Raw genomic sequence first — 27,250 nt, 5'->3', positions numbered from 1 at the left:
GTAATACACCCACAGCATTGGCAAAGCAAAAACTGTCCCTTAGAAACAGTAGTAAACTATATACTGACAGCACTACCAAACTCTGTAAGATGTAATCACTGAGCCCTTTTGTCATGCTCATGGTATCTGACAGACCAAGACAAAAATACAAAGAAACTAAACAGCTTTTGAACTGAAGCACAAGACGGATTGTTATTAGTATTCTAGACTGTACAGCCTCACATTGTGATAGTGTTGTAATGCACACTTCAGTGCACTGAGTTTTCATCTTCACAAACGTTTTGAAGGAAACTGAGGACGGAAATTTTTATTTAGCACATACCTGGAAATTCTACCTCCTCATTCTGTTCCATCATTTGACGTAGCTTATTGTGATGATATAAAGCTGCAAGCTTCAGCATGAACAGTTTGTCTGATGTTTATGAATTACTGGGTCAGAAAGAGATCATGTTTGCTGAATGATTGGAGCTGTAAGCAATGCATGTCACCATCCTGACTGGCTCATCTACTGTAGCCTTTTAGGAGATCTAACGAGCTGACAGATGCACGTCACAGTATTTTTTTCCTGACATGGTTGGCAAGCAGTTGTTTCTTTGCTCACATCAAAGTGTCATATTTTTACACCTGATTAATCTAAATCCTTAGTTTCCTTTGCTATTACTCGTTTGTTACTTATATTATTATTTTGCTTTTTGTTGTTTGCTTTCTAAAGATGTGACTGAGAAAGGTAAAGTGGAACCACTCAGTCAATTGATAAATCGAGCAACCAAACCTATAAGCTGAAAGGCCTAAAAGGCAACTTTTTTTTAATGTCAACAAATTCAACTTTCAAACTTGGCCCAACATCTTTAGTTCAATTAGTCTGTGTGAGGTGGAGCATCAACAGTGTTTGCTTGAGCTGGGAAAATGCTAAGTTTCAGAGTGAAGCAGGAAACCAGATAAATGAAATATTATTTGCCAACTGTTTCACAGCAGTTACATTTCAGAGTGCAAGCAAACATGCTCACACCTTTAAACCCCACTACAGCAATGTAACGCATCACTGGAGTTTATGTAAAAGTCTGCATTCTGTTGAGTGAGTTTATGTGTTTAGCATAGTGTGGATCTGCAATATACAAACTAAGAGAGAGGAGATGGTGATTTAAAATGATCTTTGGTTTCTCTTTTTCTCACATCCTGCAACTATTTACTTATGTGATACTTCATTTGTTTGTAACCCTAAATTTGAAAGTGGCACTGCTGGTATGTTTTCTCCTCATACTTTGGACACTGATTATGATTTAAGCTATTTCTTTCTTCCATCATCTTGGGACATGTAAGGTTGCAAGCAACAAAATGGACAAGGTTGAAGTGTTAATGAGGGCACAACAGGAATACAGAGGATGCATTATTATCCTTTTAGCAGAGGCCAGACTGCTGTAGGTTTAAGCTCATGTGATTCCAGAGAGTTTATTTGTGTTATTCTGGTAGTGGTGCATATCACACTTGGTACCGACGAGACCTTTAAGATTATCAGTTCAGTCATCCAATGTGACATCCCAGCACATCCATGGCAATCTTTGGGGATTTAAACCATATCTACCTCTCTGCTACAGAACCAACCTTTGAACAGTTTGCCAACTCCTCCACCATCAGAATAAATGAGATGTTGGATTTATCCTATGTAAATATAGCATTTCTGCCTTGCCTCTGTTAGGAAAATCAGAATGTAATGTGATAACCTCTAAAAACACATCCACTGGTCAGAGGTAACCAGCAATGAAAGCAGACTCTCAAAAAAATGGTCTAAGTATGCTGAACATGCTTGGCGAGGGTACTTTAAAACCACAGACTGAAATACACTATGTTATGTGCCATTTGGAGATGACATCAATGAAGTGTTTGACAGATTACATAAACTTCTGTGCAGAGACTATTATTCCCATAAGGACAGCGAGGTGTTTCCCAGTAACAAGCCCTGGATCACCAGTGACCTGAAAAAGCTGCTAAACATGAAAAAGAAAGCCTTCAGGAAGGGAGGAGGGAGTTACTAAGAACGGTTCAAAAACAGCTGAAAACAAAGATAAGAGTGCGGGGAGTATAGAAATAAAGAAAGCAAGTTTCAACAGAACAACGTTAGAGATGTGTGGTTATGGTAATGATAAAAAAAAAAGCACAGGTTTCAAGCTGAAGAAAACATATTTTTCAATAGGTTCAGACAGAGCTCTTCATGAACCCACAGCTTTACTGTCATAACTTCACAATGTCACCCAGCAGCTCAGTCAGGGATCTTAATACAACATCATCCTCCCTCATATCAGGACACACTGAGACCTCCGCTGAGTCCCTCTCCAACCTGTATGTCTTGGGCAGTCAGGTAAAGAAGCCACCAGAGAGACTGAACTAGAACAAGACAACAGGTTCAGATATTGTCATCCCAAGGTTTCTGAAGCTCTGAGATTCTACAGCACTTTTTCAACATTAGCCTGAATCAGGAGAAAGTTCTAGCGTTGTGGAAAACATTCTGCCTTGTTCTAGTGCCTATAAAAATCTCATTCATCTGCCTTCAGTAACTACAGACCAGTTGCCTTTAACATTTCACATAATGAAAGTCCTAGAGAAACGGTTATTGGCTCACCTCAATGGGCAAGTGAACACCTTTCAGGACCCATTACAGTTTTATCATAATAGGGTGGTGGTTGAAAACGTCATCATCTGCCTGCTTAAGTGAGCCCACTCTATTCTAGACAAATCAGGTAGCATGAAGAGGATAATGTTTCTTGATTTCTTAAATCCTTTTGAGACTATTCAGCCTGTAGGGCTATGTGGGCAGCTCTAGAATATTCAGGGAGAAACCTCCCCAATTGCCCGGGCTTTCAATTACAGTTTTTGAAACTGAAAGGTTGTGTGTCTGGGAGGTTGGTCAGCAGTACAGGAGCACCACAGGGGACTGTACTCTCACCAGTCGTCTTCTTACTGTATAGCTCAGACTTCCAATACAACTTTGAGTCCTATCATATGCTAAAATATTCAGCTGCTGCAGTGGTGAGGCGTATCAGCAATGGACAAGAGGTTTTCACATGGAACTGGTCAGTCACTTTGTGTGATGGTGTGGAACAAAGTATATTATCTTCAACATGGACAAAACAAAAGAGATGATTGTTTTGGGAGGACCAGGAGTAAGCCAAGAACTGTTTCCATCTTATAATAGGTTTAGGCAGTTGACAACAGATCAGAATGAAAATGGTACAGTAAGCCTGTCTACATGGAAGGACAGAGCAGATTCTACTTCTTAAGGAAGCATAGATCCTTCAGTGTCAGCACCAAGATTTTGTGCTACAAGTCTGTAATGGAGACTGTAATCTGATTTGCAGCTCACTTGTAACAATGCAGATTACAGTTCAGAAAATACCGGTCCTCTAATTAAAGCAGTGATAAAATGATTGGGTGTGTTCATTGAGATGCCTTTTCAGGTCCACTGCAACAAAAACAGCAGTAGCAGTAGTCATTTACAACAAGAACTACATAAGACTATTTATGACTTTAAAATAGAAAAACAATATTATGACCACTGGATTAATGAAGTAGAATTTTTCATTTAATTAATGAATATTAAATAGCAGTCCCTTTTACTGATATTAATGCAATCCAGAAAAATGCCAGAGGGTGCAGTGAAAAAACATTGCACTGATTGATTGGTTTGTACAAAAAATAGAGATAGCCATTCAAAGTTACTCAGGCAAGTACTGGTTTTACATAAGCATTATAAATGAGGTAGACATTTTTCACATTTTGTTTCACAAATACATTATCGATGAGTAAATGGCTTTTGATTTGGGTAAGTACTGTATTCTCTGTCATTAAATGAAGTCCTTAGGCCAAATGCACAAATGTGTGTGTAGTTTCATGTATGTGTACAGTTCTCATTTATAGAACTTTGTTATCATGTTTCCTACTTATCATTTTCATCTCAAAGCATTGTATGCACCACAACTAAATAGACATGGCCACAAAATCAACAGCAAATAAGAATTACATAACCATGAACAGAAAAAAAACAGCTGAATTAAAAAGGTTACAAGCAATCGACTGTAAATTCAGAGTAAAGGACCTTCAAGTGATAAAATAAAATGATTGGATTATCACCCAGCAGACAGAATGAGGATCAGCTTGCCCATGACATCAGGGCTCTGGCAGAGTAGAGGCAATTCCTGTTTTATCTTCAACAGATAAACACAGCCTGCACAGTATACAGCCAGCTTGGAGATGATCAGGATGGACACACATGTGCAGATGGATCATTGTATGTTTGTTGTGTTCTTAAACAGCAATGTCTTTGAGCCAGTCTTGCATCAGAAAGCTAGAATGAACTTTAAATACTTATTTTCTTTTTTAAGTCTCATTAGTGAGGTCTTCCACAGCAATCACACACCGTAGCACCCAGTTTTTTTGGAAATAGGATGTATTGGGAAAGCTATGAGAAACAATGTCATCCTGAATAGGCTTGTAAAAAATTCATTTTATGGTGAATTAGATAACATCTTTTAATTTCTTTCTCGTATATAAAAATGTGTGTATGAATTGTCTTAAGAATGCATGAGGTGTCCAGATTTTAACATTTTTCCTTTAAATATACCAGTTTGTGCAGAAGAAAAGAAGTATGCATGTATGTTCCTGTATGTTTTGTTTAGCATTTATTCTCTTATCTCTGAAGGTGTAGGGTCCAGTAAGATCAGCATCCAAAAATATTAAAAATTCCTCCCCACTTAATACACTAAAGTCAGATGTTCATTATAAGTGAAAAGTGTCATAACATATTCAGATTAATCCATTATAATGTTGACAATGACAGCACATCAGTGTGACACAGTGCCTGACCCCATGTCATCAGTTTTAGATTGTCCTACACAAGACCTTGGTGTATAAAAAAGCTGAGAATTTGTCTGTTGTCTAATTTAATTACAAGTAGACTGACATATTTTTGGATAAAATGTTTTAACAGCATACAATAGGCCTTTCTCAGAAGAGAAATTATAAACTGCTTCATATTAAAAGGAACCAACATACACAGATTTCATAAAGAAAGTTTCTTCAGTTTGGTTTTGGTGCAGGACAATTGTAGTATCAACATGGTTCAAATTGACCTCCTGTGTAAACATCATTAAAGAAACAGCATAAGCCTTAATCTGAGAAATATGTTTCCACATTTTTATGTACATTTTGGGGATGAAACTTACGCTTATGATGAGTTGCTCTTCTCATTATTGGTGCCTGTGCTTCACTTCTTGTTGCTTTTTGATCTGTATCTTTTATTCAAATTGACACGTGTTTTTATTTTTGAAACACAGCTAGGCACGATATAAGCTCTAGCTTTCGTCTACACACTTCGGTTTTCCATTTCTTGTATTTTCTTGATGTTTTTTATTTTACTTTTAACCGTTCAAGAAGCATCACAGCAATTGCTGACTGATCGCATTGGTCACCAATTGCCCTTAAAGACTCCCTTGGTTGCCCACTATCGTGGATGTGATCAGACAGCACTGGATAGGAATGCACCCTCATGTTTCTTAAAGCTTGCTCTGTCTATGCATTTCTAACTCGCTTGTAACACTGCAGATTGTATAGACTTGGTTTTGTTTGTGTATTTAAGTAAATGTGGACATTTTTAAATCCAAGTTAAACACATTTCTTTTTTCATGAGCCTTTTCATGAAATCTGCATGGTGTCTCTTATCTTATGTAGACTGTTGCTTGCTTTTAATCGTTTAAATTTGATTATTTTATGATTTTAATATGATTTTTGCACATAATTTTAACTGTCTTAATATGATTTTGTTTCTCTTTATATTCTTTTACGTACATTTTAATGCTTCTTAATGTTATATGTAAACTTTTAATTTGTCTTGTATGTGAAAGATACAAATAAAGTTGCCTTGCCAATGAAAATACAGTAGCTGTCCAACAGGGCTTTGTAAGACCAGTAAATATGTATGTATTAAACCAACAAGCACTGTGGAGAGCCCAATACCGATGTAGCCATGGGTTTTTTGACTAGCACATAGGCTTTGCATGCCTACCGAGCTATATTAACTCTTAGAAACGACCTATACTTGCGTTAGCATGTTGCATTTCAAGACTGCAGTTCTAAATGTAAGGCTTGCATGATGAGAATGTTAATGCAGTGCATCCATAAATCCTGTCTCAACCTATTTGCTTAACATTACTTCTGACCATAAAATACTGTAGAAATCTCAAGCAAAATCTTTACATTACAGCTTAGAAAGGATGACTCCTGGTGACTACTCATCAAATTCACCATTCAGTGGTTTTGCAGATTACTTCTGATGTTTGTCTTTATATTTTTTGAGTCTCACAGTTTATCATCAACATTTGCAGCCCCTGCAAAGTTTACAGGACCAGCATTGCACTCGAACGCTGCTCACCAGCTCACCTTCACAGGGAGCAGGAGAGAAAACTTTTTATGGTTGAGCAGCTGCTCCATTTAATCAAATCTCAAGCCTGTTCATAGAAACCGGCAGTGCTGAAAGGTTTTAGGTTGCACTCTGGAAAATGAGGGGAAAAAAGCCACAATTTGATATGAAAAATCTTTGAAATGCTTACCTTGTCCAATGCCATAACAGCAGACTTAATCACCATTTTGACCACTCATACCTCGACACAGCAGGTAAACTGACTACGCAGTGTAGTAAATTATCAAACTGATTTAATAATTTATGTTTCAACAAACACTATCATTTCAAAGTCTATAAAACCAAATCAGCTTTTGTATTTTGAACATGTCTCATAAAACTGATGTTTTGCTGTTTTTGTTTTTGTTAATAACCTTCAGTCAGTAACACAGTGTACATGTTATTGGATGGAGACACCCAACACCCAGTCATATGTGTAATTAGCAATACAATCTACACGTCTAGAATGAAGTAACACAATAAAGGCTGAGATACTGTCTGATTAATGCAGCCTATTGGAGGGATAAAGTGGAGGGTGCAAAGAATCAGGTTCCTATCCATCAATAGAGGGACATTATATAGCTGCCACATGGAAACCACATGCTGGTATAAACTTACACTTGGGCTATAATCCCAGGTGTGCTTTATTAACCGCTCGTGTCAGATGAGGCTGTGAACATTGTGTTTATGTGGAAAATAGGAGGAGACAAACAATCTTCACTTGAGTTTCTATTAATATGTTTTATACACATTTTAAAGTACTGAAAGGGATTCAGCTAAATGGAAACAGCAAAACAAAAAGAATGGTTATTCTCATTCTTTACTAATATCTAAATATACAAATAAGATGGGAAAATATATGATGCTTCAATACTTACTCCTTTAAAGGTTATACTGTTATTAGCTTCAAATGTCCAGTGACTTAATTTAATTTGCATTGGTCACATGAATCTTCTGTTGTCTCTGCTATAGCAGATATGGTTAACAGTAGCAGACATGAAAGATTAATAATTAAACAATTGAAGATTCCTCATTTTTTTCATTTAAGTCCAAGACAACTGGTTAGGTTTGTTTTTGCATCTTTTTCAAGTTGATTTTGTTCTTGCTCTTTGCTTTGAATTTTTTGTTGTTGTTGTTGTTGTTGTTTGTTTGTTTGTTTCTGTTTTTTTTGTTTGTTTGTTTTTTCTTTTTTTAGTTTAGTTTTTTTTTATTATTTTCTTTTTTACTTCTGGAGGATGTTCGCTGCTCCTTCTCTGTTTATTACAGCAATGCAGGACCTCACTATTCCACCTCCTTCTGATAACACTACATGGCTTAATTAATTCACTCCAGTGGAGTTCATGAAACCCTTTTTCTGTTTATAACATTTCAAAAGTTTGCTTTGAATTTACTCAGTGATCCAATAGAGATAATATAGAAAGTTAGTTACTGGTAAATGCATAATGGCCTGGACAAATTAAAATGTTACCCAATTAGTTGGTAAATGAAGAGGAAAGTTGTCCTGTTAAGTATTTGTAACATAATACAGTTCACCGTGATACTGCTGGTACATTTTCAATTGAATCTTGAAACTATACATCCTCAGAGTAAGGCAAAAATTTGCAGGACACACAACTGGTGAAATGGAGTATTACAGATTCTTTGTGGCATCCAGTTTGTATTGACATTGCTGACTGAAAGGACAACTGTCATTAGCAAAGTTTATCAGCTGTAGCTGCCCCGCTAATTAAGCTGATTAATTGTCAGAATGTTTTTTAATGTTTCAGCCCACTCGAGTGAAAAATTCTGGGTCTTATGTAGTGGATGGTTCTATACACAATAACGTGCTGAAAGATTGAGGCTAAAGAAAATATACCCCAAGCAAAAAGCCAGCGTACTCTCCAACTGATGATTCACACAGAAGACAGACATGAAGAGCATGTCACTGTAACATATAATGTTGGTGTTTTAAATGGAAAATGTGAGATCTGTTTGTTTGTTTTTTTCAACTTTACACAAATAAAAAAGAGCTGAATAAGGTCTGATATGCCTGATAAAAAGAGGCAGACAACTGTAAACAAATACGTGCTGGTTAGTATGATGAAAATCATACTGTTTTTCAAAATGGTAGGATATATGTGTGTGTGTCTATATTCTTTCTTTTTTTTTTTTTTGCCATACATGACTCAGTGTTAACCGCATTTTTCCACTGATTGAGAAAAGAATGACTGCAGCCGGCTAAGAATAGCCAATGCCATTGTCATGAGAATTGTGCATTGTACAAAAAAGAAAAAAAAAAAGAGAGAGAGAGAAAGTCGCAGCTTCTTGATTAAAGCCTTTAAATCAGCTTTCTCCGAAGCGGAACCAGGTTTCGGCTATATTGATTATGATGACGTTAGCAACAATCCACTGCTTGCTTTTTTCGGTAGCAAAATGCATCTACAAGTCACATCTGACTCTAGTGTCCTCCAGCTTTTCCAGTTTTATCTGAGGATGATGTCGATGTTGATCTTAGAGAGCATTCAGTTGAGCCCGTCTCATTCAATTCCTAGTTCATCTGCTCGGAAAGTTCACTTCATTTGGGGAGGTGTGAATGTGCAAACAAACTGATGAAAGAAGGGAATTCTGGTTCGCCTATAAAAGTAGGTCTTGGTTTGCTTCAAGTTAACCAAATGCAGGAAATAGACTACAACACAGGGGGTATTGTGGGTAAACACAACCAAAACCCATGTAAGGATGCTAGTCAGAAGAAATGGCTCGCAGTCTGAAAGGAAATAATGCAGTAAATGTTCTGACTGCTAGAATCTGATGCAGCTCCATGTTTTTCTCTTATGAGGTAGAAGGAAAGATGTCCAGCATTAACCCAATATATGAAGCAGTTTTCTTCTTTGTTGTTTGTCATGTCTTTCCTTTAGTAATTTTTTTAATAAGTGTCACCTCTGGAAAGGAGGGGAATACATTCTTCACAAGGTTTAGTTTGTGCAGTGTCTGCAGAGCATCTCTGCCGCAGCTGAAATCTCCACTTCACTAGATCACACAAGGATTGCAACATTGCACAATAGCTGGTGCATTCAATGGCATTTAAACCAACAAAAGGTTATTTGACCAGTCCAACCTGTGTCTCATGTGCTTTATAGTCACGTCTTTATAATAGGGTTGTGTGGTGTCATACAGCATGGTGTGACTTTCCATCCTCATCGTCCATGGTGTCAAGTATTAAGTGAGACCTTCTCTCACCTGGCGGCTTAGTGCCTGTGCAGGCAGTTATGATGTAATGATGATGTTTCAGAGTAAAATGTGAAAAAAAAAACTTTGCTTAATTGATGCTACTTGCACTAGAATAATTCTGGTACCATTACCATATTTGGTAACAAATGGTAGGCTACATATATGCACATTATTTTATTTTTATTTTTTTTTACATTTTGTTAAATGGCCAAATAAAGACTTCAGATTAAAACAAAAAAATAAAATAAAATAAAATAAAATTCTGCTCAATATTTCTTGGGTCTCACGTTAAAAGGTTAAAGATATTTGGAGACTCATAACAGATCACAAACTATACTCATTTATTCCTCTTAACCTAGAAACATCATTAACCAATCCTTAGATCCAAACCTGAGTGGGCATTCTGGGATCAGCTATGGATGCTAAGGCCATTTTTGATGTTTGGGGGAAGGGCTCAGGGGCCAGAATTTGGGTTTTCTTTGTTGTTTTTTATTTAAGAATGATTGATTTAATGATTTGATTAAGGTGGGTTTTGCTTGTGAAGAAGACATGCTGCCTGTTGGAGTAAATGTAAACAATCTTAAAAAAAAAAAAGAATCACATCTTATATGATCAATCTAAGCTGTCAAACAATCAACCCTTGAGACTGACTGGACATAAAATCCCAGATATTCCCAGAGATGAAAGTAGTTCTTGAAAAACTCTTTCCATTTTCTCCTTGTGAATAACTTTTTCTCCCTTTAAAGAAACTCTGTGTCAGGCTTCTCTGACCTGACCATTTAGACTGCACTTCAACAGAAATCCAACTTAACTGCCTTCCTGAGTAGAAGCAGATAAATCAATCTTCTACTCCTTGAACTGTATTTTTCCTTAGCTTTTTTTTTCCTATACACAAATTTACATACAATCTCTCACAACGACAACAGCTGGAACTGTCTGTTGTGGATGTTGGCAATAGAGCCATCCGACAGACCCGATTAATGTACTGGAAAGACAGATAAATGGAGAGATATTCCAAACTCATTAAATCCCACTTTTTCTTGTTGTGTTTCTTGTTGCTTTGGTTACTTCCAAGGAAAGGATTTTATCAGTGAACCATGATAGCTCATTTGCGACTAGATTATTTACAATCACTGCTAAAAACAACATATTTAAGATTCTTTTGTTAAAAAAAAAAAAGATTTTTTTTCACATTGTTCCAGGGTATGTAATTTTGCCTGACTGATGCTTTTCCACAAAATCTTTTAATTTATGACCAATAAGATAAACGCATCTGGACCTGTGAGACAAACAGTCCAGGCCAACTTGGTAACAGTTAGTCATGTTTTGCAGCAGCAAAGTGCATTAAGTCTTCTGTACAGCTTTGTTTTATTTATTTTGACATGATTTAGAGTATGCACGTGGGCCGGTATGCATTCTTCCATCACAGCGGAGTAGTGTACTTCTTGAGTGCAATATTTAATATGTGTGACGATGAAAACAAAGAATGAAAAGAACAAATGTTTATTCTTCAAACTTTGTCCTTCCATCTACTAGGTTTCAGTTATTTGTACATAAGAACCTTTGAAAAGATTACATTAAAAATAAGCCTGCCAAAAATAACATGTTCATGACCATAATTATGTTAATTATGCATTTAATTGCATTTAAAAATTTTTTACGTATTTAATGCATGTGCAGCATCCGTCATTTATGGCGGCGAGACATGGAGCTGACTGGCTCTTGAAAGTGTCACTCCCATGGAGGATGATGGTGTTTGTCTCTTTTGTTGCACTTTTTTCAGCTGAGAAGGAGGAAGCTAGCGGTTCATGATTCACCCCAATGTATTGTTTTAAAGTAGGCAACACTTATCTGTCAAACTCATTTCATTATCATGTGAAGCTAAAGAATAAAAAATGTTAAGAGCAGCCTATTTTAGTTAGATATAATTTGCATTTATTCCATAAAACTTTTCAGAATTAATGAGGTTTGCTAGTACAACAGCTGTAAAATTTACTAGTCATCAGACAGCCATGCACACCTCTATGTAGATAGATCAGGTCCAGATATCTAGTGAGAGAAACAGCAAAAGGAAGCAAGCGGACGTCCTCTCTAAATCATTGGCACTGTGCAGATGTTGGAGACACCGGGCTGATCATTTAGGGGCCATGAATGTGATGAGAGAACTTATTAACAGGTTCTGAGAAACAAATTATTAAAACTAAAGTGAAGGTCAGTTAACACTAAATATTTGAGCATTGGTTTGCTCTTTTTGTTGGTACAATACAGTAAAAACTGACATATATAGTTGTGAAGTGATTCATTATGAATAATCATGATTTGTAAGCTGTGATTAATCTGATTAAAAAAAATTATAATTTGACAGGCCTTATTAAAATGCTAGGAAGTTTAAGTGTAGTGTTTCATTCTAAAATATTGGTCTGTATCATCATGTAAACTTCTAAACTTCTTTTCTGTAGGACTATCTATTACAATTATGACCGTGGAAAAAAATATGCATCACAAGCCATTTACAGTGAATATTGAACTGAAATTACAACACAGTGTCAGTAAACTAAACGACAGTGGCTGTAGCACTGTACAGCTCCAACTTCAAACAGCATGATGGCTTTAAGGCAATCTTTGAGCTGATCTTAACTCAGTTTTACCAAAGAAAAGTTTTTGCCCTGCTTGAGGTATTTTTTACAAGAAGTTGTTGTACATGTAATGAAATTGCAAATCTGTTCTGACATGGTAAACATGTTACTCGTGTGATTGATGGTTGCTGCTACAGAGTAAACAAGATCAAATCTTATCGACATCACAGAATAATCACTATATATGGAAAGATCTCCAAAAGCTCTGTTCAATTTGCCATCATTCATGGCGCAGTTGCCAGTTTTGTTTGCCCTTTTCTCTCTTATTTATCTGACTTCCTTTTAAATTGTAAACCTTTACGGACCCTGAGGTCTTTTAGTAAAAGTCACAACGAAAACTTATGTTGAGGCCTCGTTCAATCATTACGGCCCTTGTCTGTGGAAAAAACCTCCCAGGACTGCAGATACTGTTGATGTTTATAAAAAGAATAGGCTATTTTATTTGATCTTATTTGATAAATTTATAGATTTATTTCTTACTTATTATTGCATGTTGTGTGTATGTGTGCATAAGTGCATGTGAGACTGAGATTATCATTGGGTGTGTGTTTTTAAAATTGTTAGGTCACATACTGACTGTGAAGACTTGTGTTTTTAATGTGTCAAATATGTTTTTATGTAAAATACTTTGTGCTACTTTTTGTATGAAAGCAAACTACTAACACATGATGAATATTCAACTTTACTACTACCTGCTGACAACATATGTAAACTCTATTTTAATCGCTACAAACCAGGTAATTGAAACAAACATGATCCTTCTCCTTCTGGTATCTCAGTTTTTGCACATATATGACAAGTATTTCTTTTTTATCTTTTCAGCAAAGTTGTAAAACAGTTGAATTCAGTCATGCTGTACTACTGTTGAAAAAGAAGTATAAGCTCTTATAGGTCATAATAAATTTATTTTCCTATCAGCCTCCTGGCAGTATAACTTACTGTAATTTTCAAGTCTATGCTGATTAATTAAACACAAAGTTATCTTTTTTAAGCATTGCCCACAGGTGTCCCCATGAGATCAACCACTGTTGTAAGCTAATTCATTATAATAAAAAGTGTCAGACTTGTTTGCAGGCTTTTTATACTCTTTACCTGAAGTCACTTGAGGTTTATGATGACCACTGAAACCACAGTCAATCAGATTCCTGAGCAAGCATTAAAAAACATTACTGTGAATGAGGAAACGTATACTTAAATGCATTATACGGACTGTCAGCTGATCATGTAAAGAAAGAGCTTGACCAATAAAGGAAAGCACAGTAAATTTCAAACTTCCATATTTTTTTTTTATCTCAAACTCTAATTTAGAGCATGTCTCACTGAAAAGTGGTATTCTAAGATATAAAGTAGAGATAAGCCCACCTTGCAATACTGCATGCTCCACAGGGATCCTTTTAAAAATGTCACATTGTCACATGACTATCCATTTTTCAATGTAATTTCAAGATGGCTCCTTAATCTTGTTATACTGATTGACCTCCAGTTAACTGTGTTTGTAGGACAAAAGTCTCATTTTAGTGCTTTAGAAAAACAACAACAGGCTATCGCTGTTTAATGCACTAACATCATTGGTGCATCTGAAGAAAACATATTGAAACATTAACTTTATATGGTATATGCTTATTTTAATTATGCAAAGGTCAAATCTAAGTTCTGGCGATTTTACTGAGTGGTGTTTTTTTTTTTTTTTTTTGTTTGTTTTTTGTTTTTTTTATCTATCAAAGAGTTTAACACTTTATTCTCTCTAAACTAAGAAAGGGAGACTGCTGTACACAAAGCCCAGCACTCTCGCTTAAGTGGCAAACTCACCAAAGCCAGCTGTTCATTCATATAGAGGAAAGGTAGCACAAAGGGTAGGAGCTGTTGCATTAATAACTCTTGTTTCAGGGAGTCACCGAAGGTTAATTGTGTTACTTATTGCTGGTTTCCCATCACAGACGCCCTGCAGAGATTCTGACAGCTGTGGTGTAATCTTTTGATGGCCTAATTTTGTTTCAATTGGCTACATGCATAATGGCATGTACAAGAGTAGAAGCACATAAGGTGCTTCTCATCAAAAAACTCAAACAGTCACAGCATGACTTTATTATTCATATCATGACATTATTTTAATCTGAAGCAACATAATTCTGTCATTTTATCAGCAAATAATTTAGTTTATCATAAATATGCTAACATCAATATTCTCAGCAACAGTTAACATAAGAAATGGTCAAAAGCAGCTTCACCTGATGTGATTTAACTGACATTAGAAAATTAAAAAGTAATCTTAACTTTCCTGACTGTTCAACCTTAAGAGGGGTTCCTATCTTTTCAATGCAGCAGCCCACCTGCGGAGGTATGAGGTAAATTTCAATATGTTTTACCTGTCCCCCAAGACTCCCATCGACATGTTTGCTGCTTCTCGCCCAGTGTAATCTGGTATGGACTCCAGCCCTTGGTGACCCTGAGCACGTATAAGCCAATGTAGAAGATGGATGGGTGTCTTGGCTGCAGGTGGGAGTCATTTTCTGAGCAGCTAAATGAGCCATTTTTCAACAGGGTCAGTCATGACTTTGAACTATGGTTGTCAGCACAATTTGGCTTCGTTATGCAGAGCAGGCTGTTTCAGTCTGAAAGAGTCACTTAAATGTGGACTGCAGTGCGTGAGGAGCACATTTCAATGACACATTATTTAAAGCAGATGCCACAAATACAATCTCAAAAATAGTCTGTTATGTTCAATGGAGACTTTTTATTTGTGTGTAATTAGTTAAACACTGATAATATTGATTCCAATGTTTGTATTGATATAGATCAATACTAGTGTGACAACATCAATACTTTATTGTGAGGCTTGAAAACTATCTGAATATTCATAAATAAGAAGGATAAAGTGTTTTATTGGTCGGGATACACAGGTAGAAATGATTGACAGACAGCAGCTCAGCTCACTGGCAAGATGCAAAGCGAGATTCACAAAGCAACTACGCCACAGAGCGGTCTTTGAGGTGGAAGACTTTTCCCCTCCTGAATCACCTCAGCTACATGTCAACAAGGTGGTTCTGAACCGTATCAGTCTGAGCCGTTAGCACTGTTGTGCTGGCCTGTCAGCAGCTACAACAGCTCTGTGGAGACTCGCAGCAGGTTGTGGCAGCTGCAGGAAGTGCCACTGTAAGTTGCCACAATTTGAGTTGCTGTCTGTCACCAAATGAGGATCAGCAGGTAAAGAATAAAGTCCCGGTGTTACTTTTACACCCCTCAAAAGCACAAATCCATCCCATTGCAGGAATATTTAATCAGAAACTCTACGAAATAATAGAAGTCTGAAACTAGCAAATCTACACCATATAAGTTCACATCCCTTCATATTCAATGGTGGGCATGGTTTTCTTTGCCTGGAAGGCAAGGACCATCTGTCTGCATCTGGAGGGAGAGGCTGTGAGGTTTTTAAAATTTTCTCGTGGTGTAGATAACCTCTCTATGTCACAAAAAACATAACCTGGTACAAAAGAAAATACAATACAAATACAAAATTTATCAAAAGTATATGTAGTTTTCATCACAAGTAATTAATTCTGTGTTATTTACAGCTTAAACAAACACATTTTTGGGTGCACTACCTTTTAATGTGTGAAAAAAATAAATTATTAAAAAAAACAGAATGCATAAATTCTACAGATTTACCTCTTCCCATTAAGACATAACATTTTGACAGCCCTATTAAAAAGTATCTGTAGTGGTATTGATGATACCAACCCTTTAATTTCATGGTATCGGAACAATCTAAATCTAGCTGTATCGCACACCTGTAGTAGAGATGGCACACTTCCAGAAAAATGTCACTAACTGGTCAAAGGATAATGATTACGATTTTAATTTGGAAGAACTCATCAAACCTCTGAATCAGAAAAATCACAAATGTTCAGTGTTTATGATATTCCTCGACAATTACATTTCTTCAAAAAACATAATGCTGATAAGAGTAAAAGAATGGACATTGATTAATTTTATATAAAAGGTGATGCTGATCCAGAGAAACTGCAAGTTTTCCATTTCAAGTCAGATATAAACTTGATCAAACTGTGGACCTTCTGGAACTGAAAGGTGAAGACATTACAGATTTAAAGAACTCTGGTTTGTGTCTTTGTTAAACAACTCAGCTGAACCTTAAACAGTCTGTCATTTAGTTATAAAGTATATTATTTTTTTTTATATATTATTAGATTGACTTTGTTATTCTTAAATGAAATGTATTTTTTCTTCTTTTAAACCTGTCATATTACAGCTGATATCAGCTTAGTCTGATTATAAGTATCGGCAAAAGATTTGTTTTTTTCAATAGTAGAGAAAAAGTACTTCTTTTCAGATGTATTCTATACTTAATCTGCTTTGAAAAAAAAAAAAGAAAAAAGAAGAAGATATCAACTAACACACAACTAAAAAATAGATCCAAAGTAGAGGGTTTAAGTTCTTAGTCCTAGCTAGCTTTAGTCTGTCAACACTGACTACACCAGGACTTCAGGCATAGTGTTGAGATACTGGCAGCATAAAACATTGTCTCCCAGGCGGTAGACTTCTCCCAGTATACATATAGGAACATGTAGGTTGAAAAGTTACGTCACGTTATATGTCAGGCGGAAATGAGGGGCAACAAAAAATAAATAAATGAATAAATAAATGAAGACTATGCTCTTCAGAACATGCGTGTGAAAGTTAATGATATGTAGGCCGCTCAAGCCAGTATCAATGCTGAGATGAAAGCAGTCTGCTCGGACATAAATCAGAAGTCCAGAGAAACAATAGTTTAAAACTTTGTGAGGAGCTGCAAACTCCTGTCACGTATTTGGAGACACATTCCTACAGAAATAACAGTCATACTCATGGGATTTCCCAGGACGCAGAGGACGAGAACTGCATGTTCTCGCCCTCTGCTTCCAGACTTTGTTGAAAAGTTTATTAAATTTGAACTCTCTCTCTCTCAGACGCCAGCCTTGGTAGTCAGTGCTGTCATTGGTTCCTTGGTGCAAAACTGCCAGCAGGAGTAACCCAAGTCTAAGATCATTCACTTACTTGAGTACAAAATAAAGACTCGGCTTTAAGAGGCATGGAAAAAGAAAGGGGTAAATGAGGGACTGTTCAACCAAAATTATGCTGAAAAGAAAGGCATTTACCAATATTTTAAGGGCACTTAAAGGAAGGAAAAACTATGAATCATTAAAAATTCTTATAGTTTGTCTATTTAAATGGGAGGATAATTAAATACTTAGGAATAAATACCATTAAAAACCAAATAATCTAACCGCTATCTATGAACTAAACAATTTAACAACAGAACTACGATCAGATTTAAACGGATGGTCATTATTCCTTGTGAATATGTATAATCAGATAAATCTAATTAAAATTAACATCCTTCCCATGCTACTTTTGCTTTTTCAGTCATTGTCAAAAGATGACATTCTTTCATCGACACTACTGAAAGTTTTCAGAGATACTGAAATGGGGGCAGGCAAGAAGTGAAGGAAATGGTTCAGTCTGAGTGTTTGTGAATTCTGAATAAATGGATAGGTATTTTATTGGACTGCAAGCTGTTCTTCAGGTCTGACTGGTGAAGTCATGCAACTACTCCCAAAGTGATCAATAAACCCAGCAATAAGATAAGCAGTAAGAACAGCAATAATGCTTGTGCCTTGTTTGTTACTGTTGACAGGCTAACTAATCCTCCTGTGGTGTGTATCCAACCAGACCTGTAATGAGTTTTCTTCTTTCTTTACTTAATTCAGAAAATCAGGCAGTCAGTCAGTGCTTCCATGCCAGGGGCAGGACATACGTCCCTGTGTCTGCTCAGAGATATGAACACCATGACACATTTTTCTCCAATCTCTATTCTCCTAAAAACCTGGATGAGATCATTGGTCATCTAAATACCACCACTTGCTGTCTTGACATCTTGCCAACCAGGGTTTTTAAGAATGTTTCAGGATGCATGGCCTTAGAAATCTTACAGAATGTGAACACATCTCTGCTTTCAGGTGTCTTCCCACACACCCTAAAAACAGCTATCATCAAGCCACTATTGTAAAAGGAAAAACTTAAATTCGTCACTCATGAGCAGCTACAGGCTGATATCAAACCTCACCTTTCTTAGTAAGATTATAGAAAAAGCTTTCTTTCAACAGCTACAAAACTTCCTGACACTGAATAACTGTTATGATGTCTACCAGTCAGGTTTTTTAGCCACACCACAGCACTAAGACTGCTCTAGTTAAGGTCTTTAATAACATCCGCTTGAGCACAGATAGCAGAAACATTTCAGTCCTTGTACTACTAGATCTCAGTGCTGCATTTGACATGGTTAACCATAACATCTCACTAGAAAAACTGGGTAGGACTTTCTGGCACTGAATTAATTGGTTTGAGTACTATTTAAAAGACAAGGACTACTTTGTGTCTATAGCTAACTTTAAACTTAGCAAACCAAATTAACCCGTGGGATTCCCCAAGGCTCCATCATGGTGCCACCGCTGTTCAACATCTACATGCTGCCACTCACTCAAATTATGAAAAACAACAAAATATGTTACCAAAGTTATGCTGATGACACACAAATCTACATAACCATTTCACCAGAAGATTACAGTCCGATCCAAACTATGATCAACAGCATCAGTCAAATTAAAGATTAGAGGTGCCTTCAGTTAAATGAAGACAAAACTGAAATAATAGTTTTTGGAGCCAAAGAAGAAAGAAAAATGTCAGTATTCAGCTGACTTTTAGCATTTATATTAAAACAGTCATAAAATCAGTCTGTTATCGCTTACGGAACATATCAAGGACAAAAGGACTGACGACTCAGCAGGATTTAGAAAAACTTGTCCATGCATTTATCTGCTGTTAGTTTACAAAGCACTGAATGGTTTAGGACCAAAATACATTCCGGATCTTCTGGTTTGTTATAAACCAGCCAGATCCCTCAGGTCATCAGGGTCAAATCTACTTTCGGTTTCCCAGAGTCAGAACTAAATATGGAGAAGTACCATTCAGCTTTAAATGCTCCTCACATATGGAACAAACTCCCAGAAAACTGCAGGTCTGCTGAAACTCTCAGCAGTTTTAAATCAGGGTTAAAAACATTTCTATTTGCTGCCTTTTACCTAACCACTGTTAATTCCTCACACTGGAACTTTATTTCTTGCATTTTTTTCTAATTTATTTTAAAGCTTTATATCTTTCTGTTCTTATTTATTTATTTATTTATTTTTAAAGTTTGTTTTTAATGCACATGTTATTGCTTCCTGCACCCTGCTGTAATGCTATTCATGTTTTATTTAAATCACATTGAATTGTTTTGAACATGAAATGTGCTATACAAATAAACTTGCCTTGCCTTGCCCATCTATCCTAGATGTCCTAAACCTTTCCGAGCTTTACAGACCAGCAGTAGTGGTGAGCTTTAATCGTTTCTGTTTCGCGCTAAAGACAATCACCTCAAATTTGCTTTTGTTTAACTGAAGAAATTTCAGGCACATCAAGTCATTAATCTCCTCAATGCATTTACCAAGCGCCTGTATGGGGCCTCAATCTCCTGGTGACATTGTAATATATATTTAGGAACAGCATTTTTCCATTGTCTGTATTTAAACATATGTCAATAATGACTTTGGTCAGAGCAGTCTCAGTGTTGTGGTGCTGGCTTAAACCTAACTGGGAGACATCATAGCAGTTGGTTTGCATTAAAAAGTAATTTTATGGCACCAAACTCAATAGATGAACCAGTTTTTTTTCTACACACTGCTGAGAGCTTAGCATAGGACCAGTTATAACTTAAGCACATAGCAGCCTTTTGCATTATAACAGTTTACTTCCAGTTCTTTTGTTGAATCATAATAGGCATACATAAAATAGTACTTTCCCACCAACAAGGTGATACCTGAACAACTATTAACCAAAAACTTGGGATATCTCATCTTGTTGTAATTAAAAATATCAGGAAACTGGACAAGTGGAGGACAAAAGAAGAAGTGGCAGGCCCAAATATCTACCTACAGCAGATAAGCATTATGTAAAAGTGATGTCCTGAATAAATAGAAAAAAATCCATAGGCATCAGGCAAGAAGCCATTCTTAAGGAAGGAAAACAGGGAGAAAAGGCTGAGGTAAGACAACTGAGACCAGAACTGGACTGAAAATCAAGGGCAACAGGTCTTAAGGGTGATGAATCCTCCCCAGAGTTTGTATCTCAACTAATAACTAATGGTCAGCTATAAGGAATGGACTGAAAATGAGTAAAAGGAGCAGTCAACATCCAAAGAAAAACATTGAAAGGCCCTCAGAAAGCTGAAGAACTACTGTTCAATAAGAGTGTGGGACCATCTTGTCAGAGAAAAGACAGAAAGGAAGCAAATTCTAAAGAATGGCTTTGAAATGTCCTGCAATAAGTCTGGAGAACTATTACTGGAGAACTACTTAAATAAATGACAAAAAAATATATATACCAAATATTGAACATTTTTTATTATAATTTTTGCCTTAAGTACTGTTTTTCCATTTAAATTTACATGATTCAATACAGTTTTGTATTTCCTGTTTTCCTAGCAATGTATAAAAGAATTATCTGATTCAATCTTCTCTCTCAATTTGTCCAATAATCTTTCTATTTACCAGTGTGATACAAAACATAAAACTAAAATTGGATATATCTCCCCAACTACCTCTTTTTGAGTCCTCACAGTTTCATTTGGTATATATGTAATGAACTAATCAAAGCAAATGACTCTCCTTGGGGTCTCTGGCCAGTTTGCAGCTTCTGCTTGATTTTGACTGCACAACCCAAGGATCACAAATAAATCAAAAAGCTGTCCATCCACGTGAGAATGATAACACATCTGCATCAATACATGTTAAAGTTGTGACAGCAGTATATTTGTTATGCCTTGTCCAAACATATTTGTAAGGCAGTTTCAATTTTACCACTACTGCCTTGTTTGTTTTTATTTTATTCATACTGTTTTATTGTTTTTATCTTTATTACACTGTTCATAGCATTAGACTGTTGTTTTTTTTTTTGTTTGTTTGTTTTTTTTTTGTTTGTTTTCTTTTTTTGTTTGTTTGTTTTTGTTTTTTTCCTTTTCGGACAGCGAATGGAAATCAGTATCTTGCTAAATTTGCTATATTTACAGCAATATATTGTATGTTAATTAATATCCACTGTCCCATCCAAATAAACGATGAACAATTTGTTAGTTAATCATTCATTTCAAACATTAATAAAGACTAACGGACAGCAGTTTCTCACACAGCCTCAAAGCATTTTACTTTTTTTGTGGAAAAAAAACTTTGAAGTCCTGACATTATAATGATTTGAAATTAAATAAGCAGCAGATCTTCTCACAGGGAAAAGCTCAAACCAGCAAAGAGTTCCTTACAGACAAGTTGTCTCAAGCTATTATCTAATTAGCTGAACTGCCGCTTAACTTTATGATGATCAGCCCTACTCATTTTGTACTCTGCTCTTCCTAGCATTACATAATCCAGTCTGACATTATGCTGTACAGCCAGTTTCTTTCCACCTCTCCTCTGTGTCCTTTGACAGACAAGGAATACCTTTGGAGAAATAACCATAAATAACTTTGTCACATGGCCCAGCCATATGGTTTAAATCTGCACTACAAAGAGTCAGCCTGCACGTGACAGTAGGACACTACAAACACTCAGTCATTGAGCCTCTGTGGCTCGAGATGATACAGGCTGTTTTCACAGTCAACTCAGCAGCTACAAGCCTCGGAATATGCCTGACCCACACAGTTTGCTTTAAAATGCTTTGGATTGTGTCTCTACCATAAGCCACATTATGTAAGTGCTAAGTGTGAGGTATCAGGAGGAATGGGCCCTGAGCCAGCATGGTGTTGTGTATGTTTGGTTGTGGGTACAAGTGTTAAATATATCCTAGTTCCTCTGAGGACATAAACATGCAGTTGAACAAATGATTAAACACTGATGCTTTGATTGTGCACCAAGAAGTAGATATGAGTGAGTGGTGGGTTGAATGAGTTTACCACAATCAGAAATGTGCATAGTCTGAAATTTGTTTTGATGTTATGCTGCATTGTGAACATTTTAGAGCAGGTTATCAGAATGCAAAGCACTGCACGGTAATGTGAAGTGGTGCTGTTGTTTTGATTTTGTTAGTTTTTGTTTTCTTAATATTTTTTCAACTTTTCACCAACATGAAACAGTTCTAGAGCCTTAAACAGTAATTCATTTATCACAAACACACTTTACCTAATTTCTTTTACAGGAGAACATGCAGAATAGTCATTGCACTAAATCTAAACATACTTCCAGACATGTTTTAACACATAATTATTCTGTTCAAACAATAACATATCTATACCGTGCTAAAAAAATATAATCTAGGATTAAATGCTACCCATTCCAGAAGTCAAATGTAAAATGACTCTTACTTCACTGAGAAGTTCATTCTCATAGAAAGAAGCAACAGAGGCTTTAACTTTCCACTTTGTGCAAGAGGCATATATTTGACCACGACTTGCTTTCCAGCCAGTCTGTGTCACAGAGTCCTGCTTCTGTGTACATGTCTTTAAACTGAGATCTAGGGTGAGCACACAGAATATTTCCTCCTTCAGCAGATGGCTATAAAAACATCTTTCCAGTGCCAAACCTTGCACACACACACACACACACACACATACACATGTCATCCTGCAGAAACTCAAATATAAGTTAATAAAAACCAAAGCACACTTTTTGTAAAGAAGAGAGACTTTAACTTTTTTAAAATGTTTGGATTTAGTATACAAAGAGGACTTGCTAAATCATTTTAGATCATAAAAAGTTATGACTTCAGCTGATAAATGTGAATACTATACCCTGGATCTTTATTGCACAGTGACCTCGTGCTACTTCTGCTGTAGAGAATGAAAATATTATGACTTAAAAAAGTGGATACTAGAGACAAAACAAGGACAGCTGAAGTATAATAAATTGGCCTTTGATGTTAGCTGTCAAAAGCTTTCCAGCAGAACTGGAAGGAAACCCTTGACTAATTTAGAGTTATATTAAAAAGAATATAAACCCATTTTTTTAATCTTCTTAATGAGCTGCAAAATCATTTCTTCTAAATCTTTCAAAAGACTTGGCACAAGTTCTCGTGAGACTGACCTGATGTCAGCAGAGATTAAATAATTGCAGTTTTTAGTAATGAAAGGGTTCCTATACTATTGGATATTAAATCTGAGTGTAGCTTCAACGTTGCACAGGAGAAATTAACTAATGATGGCTGGAATGTGCGTCATAGTCGTCCAGCATTCATATTGCGTTTACGCGCAGTTACGCGCGTATCCATGCGTCATCCTTTGGTCTAAGGGACAACCAGAAGAATCAGAAAAGGATATAATGTATATCTAAATATGGTGCGTTGTGAATGTTTTCATGTGCACTGCATGCGTAGGCCTACTTTAATGAGAATCCGGTTGCTTTCATCTCCACTTAATAATAAATCAGTGTCACGATCTGAAGGCTACGTACCTTGGAAGACATCCACATCCCGGTGATCCTCTGAGCTTCGAGATTATCATAGTCCTCTTGAGAAAAAAAAAAATTGTGCAGAGTCCAGCGGACAGGAGGAAAAATGCTCGTAAACTCGCCTCCAATGGGTTTTCAAGACAGTCATTTTTGCTTTAACTTTCCATCTCCGTCCGTGTGTAAAGGGATATTGTCATTTTGAGGTGTCTTAAATGAAACTGGAAAAAAAAATGTCGCCAAGGCTCCAAGAATGTCCATTCATAATCTGGGGCGAGTCATTTCTCCAGCCATTTTAAACTGCTGTGCTTAGCTCTCATGATGGGTCAACACCACGAGACTTTTTTTCTCCCTTTTTTTCCTTTTTTAAACATATTTTGTGGCCACTTGTGAAAAAGCTTATTTGTGTAGATGTCATTGTAGCCCTGGTTTGTTTGAAGCCTTTTAAATGCTGGATTTTTTTTTTTCGATTGTTTTGTTTTTTCATGTAAAGTGTTGGAACATTTACAAGTCTTTTATCATTCCAGCTTTTCGTCCAGTTTTTACTGGCAGCAAATGAAAGGGGTTATTAATATGCTTATTTTGCTCTCCTTTAAGAATTTAAGTAAAATGTTCCTTGTCTACGAAAGCAAAGGATGACTGAATTATTGCCATTTGCATGGCCTACAGTTTCTGTCTCTAAATAGAAATCTGCCAAACCCAGCGCAAATTCTACATTAGTGCAAACAAATTTTAACTTTATTGCATAACAGCAAAACGAACATCCATGGACCTACCCCTCAAATGTGACAGATGAAACTTATAAAGTGCGAATGCATAGCCTGTCTTGGATCAAATTTAGATTTCATGACGGATTTGGAAGCCCGCACAGGTTAAATTTATAGATTAATCTGCAAATATAGTCAAGATTGCGCCTCACATTTCGTCAGTGTGCAGTGAATTTTTAATATTTAACATCTTAACTTGCCAAATGGTGCTCAGTGAGTGTGGACGTGGGTGTGCTTGTGTATCCGTGTGGGACTGCTCTGAGGCTTGCGTAAAACTTGTGCTGGGGGAAGTCACCTGCTGTTGGGCAGAAAGTATCTTTACGGAGTGTTTTTCTACTTAGAGGAGGGGGCAGGACTACTTGTAATCACACGTCAGTCTGAATGGATTTTGAGTTAGTACTGTTTTTTCGGCTTATGTCTGTTCCATTTCCTTTACTGGGGCTTTTGTCCACCCCGCAAAGAGACTCCGTCACCCCCTCCTCCATCTCCATATACTCCGCTTTATCACCCAGCGAGGAGCCAGAGGGTGACCCTTTGAATTTCCTTAAAAAGTCGGGGAAATATGGGCAGCCAGGGGGCATGCTCTCTACCACAGGCGACTGGTCCTCGTTATCGGTCTCCCTGTGGTAAAAGTAGTTGAAGTTGGACACTATGACTGGCACCGGGAGCGCGATGGTTAACACGCCGGCGATCGCGCAGAGGGAGCCCACTATCTTTCCACCTACAGTGATGGGCTTCATGTCACCGTAGCCCACCGTGGTCATGGTAACCACGGCCCACCAGAATGCATCTGGGATGCTTGTGAACTGAGAGGTGGGCTCGTCCGCTTCGGCGAAATACACCGCACTGGAGAACAGGATGACACCTATGACCAGAAAGAAAATGAGGAGGGCCAGCTCCCTCATGCTGGCGCGCAGGGTATGACCCAGGATCTGCAGCCCCTTGGAGTGCCTGGACAGTTTGAAGATGCGAAACACCCTGACAAGGCGGATTATTCTCAGAATGGCAAAGCTCATCGCCTGCTGTCCGTTGCCCTGGTGTTGCGCCAGGTCCGTGCCCAGAGTTATGAAATAAGGCAAAATGGAAACAATGTCTATTGAGTTCATAATGTTTTTAAAGAAAGCGGTCTTACTCGGACTGGCAAAGAAGCGAACTATAAACTCAAAAGAGAACCAGATGATGCAGACAGTTTCCACTATGAAAAACGGGTCGTTGAAAGGAGTAAATCCGTGGTCAGGCTGAGATGAGTTGTGTCGTGGCTGTAGATATTCTTTTTCATCCCTGAACTCCGGCAGCGTCTCCAGGCAGAAAATGACAATAGAAATTACTATAACCAGGACGGACACGACTGCTATCCCTCTGGCAGGACTCGAACTTTCCGGATACTCAAAAAGAAGCCAGATTTGGCGCTTGAACTCGTCCTCTGGCAGAGGTTTTTCCTCCTCTTTAACAAAACCCTCATCCTCTCGAAATTTGAGTATCGCCTCCTCCCCGAGTTCATAAAACTTCACTTCCTCGGAGAATATATCAAACGGGACGTTTACTGGTCTTTTTAACCGCCCCCCTGACTGATAATAGTAAAGAATTGCGTCAAAACTTGGTCGGTTCCTGTCAAAGAAGTATTCATTCCTCAGCGGGTCGAAGTACCTGATTCGCTTGTCGGGGTCTCCCAGGAGAGTGTCCGGGAACTGAGTGAGAGTCTTCAGCTGAGTTTCAAACTTCAGACCCGACACGTTGATGACAACTCTCTCGCAGCAGCCGCACTCACTGTAAACGTTTTCGTATCCGGACTGAGGGCGCCTGTCAGTGATCGACACAGTCTCTTCTTCATCATCCATGTTGCACAAAAAACTCGACCTTTTGCTTCCCCGGCCCCCCTCCGCCTCCTCCTCTTCTTCCGCTCCCTCGGCCTCTTCCTCCTCTATCATGATGTCCTCCTCGGATCCGAGCAACGCCAGCTCCGAGTGGCGCAAGTCTCCTCCGAGAGTTGTTCGGTTGCGTCTCCACCGTCCGACGCCGCGCTGCTTTTTCCGCTCTCTGAGAACTCTCTGCTGCTGCTCGGGCTCCTGTTGGTGCTGTGGCGGCTGCGAGGAGGAGGTGGAGGAGGAGGAGGGGCGCGAGGCGGTACCGCTGCTGATGTTGGCGTTCGTGGAGGAGGCGGCGCGAGACTGATGCTGGCGGTTGTTAAGGAGATGAGCGCTCGAGGAGGTGGTGGAGGTGGATCCCCCAACACCACCGCCGCTGCCACCGCCTCCCCCTCCTCCTCCTCCTCCTCCACCTCCACCTCCTCCTCCCTCCGCGCCAGATCCACCTTCGGCCGCGGCCGCTGCAGCCGCCGCTCTGGTGTGAGCAGCCTGGCGCTCCCTCTCGCGTTCCCTCTCTCGAGCTCGAGCTTGGGCATATCCGTAAGGCAGGTGACTATTGCACCCGCCATCTGCACCCACCATGGCAAACTCCATTTTCAGTCAACGGTTCAGTCCGTGAAGGCTACAACAGCCGCCTCAAGGCGAGGTGGATACAGACCAGAGGATAAAAAGTTGCAGCTCGGAGCGTGCAGAGAGAGAGAGAGAGAGAGAATGAGGCATCAAACGCTTCGACCAATCCGTTGTGAATATGAGAAAGTCAAAATAAACACACCTCACTTAGGTCCATATTGACTGTATTCCATGT

At 37.9% G+C, this 27,250-nt stretch overlaps 1 protein-coding gene across 1 annotated transcript in view; it reads right to left on the bottom strand.

Annotated features, from left to right (window-relative positions):
• kcna4 (potassium voltage-gated channel, shaker-related subfamily, member 4) overlaps positions 1–27,039 on the bottom strand; it is an 82,614-nt gene extending 55,575 nt beyond the window's left edge. Inside the window, exon 1 of the mRNA XM_041985381.1 lies at positions 23,820–27,039. Within this exon, the coding sequence (XP_041841315.1) occupies positions 24,946–27,039 (2,094 nt within the window). The 3' untranslated portion in view covers positions 23,820–24,945. The remainder of the gene's footprint in view (positions 1–23,819) is intronic.
• Between the last annotated feature and the right edge of the window lie 211 nt (positions 27,040–27,250).

The sequence above is a fragment of the Melanotaenia boesemani genome, chromosome 1 (assembly GCF_017639745.1).
Source record: "Melanotaenia boesemani isolate fMelBoe1 chromosome 1, fMelBoe1.pri, whole genome shotgun sequence".
Taxonomy (NCBI): Eukaryota; Metazoa; Chordata; class Actinopteri; order Atheriniformes; family Melanotaeniidae; genus Melanotaenia; species Melanotaenia boesemani.
The sequence above is the reverse complement of the archived record's forward strand: the minus strand, read 5'-3'. Positions and strand labels throughout refer to the sequence as shown.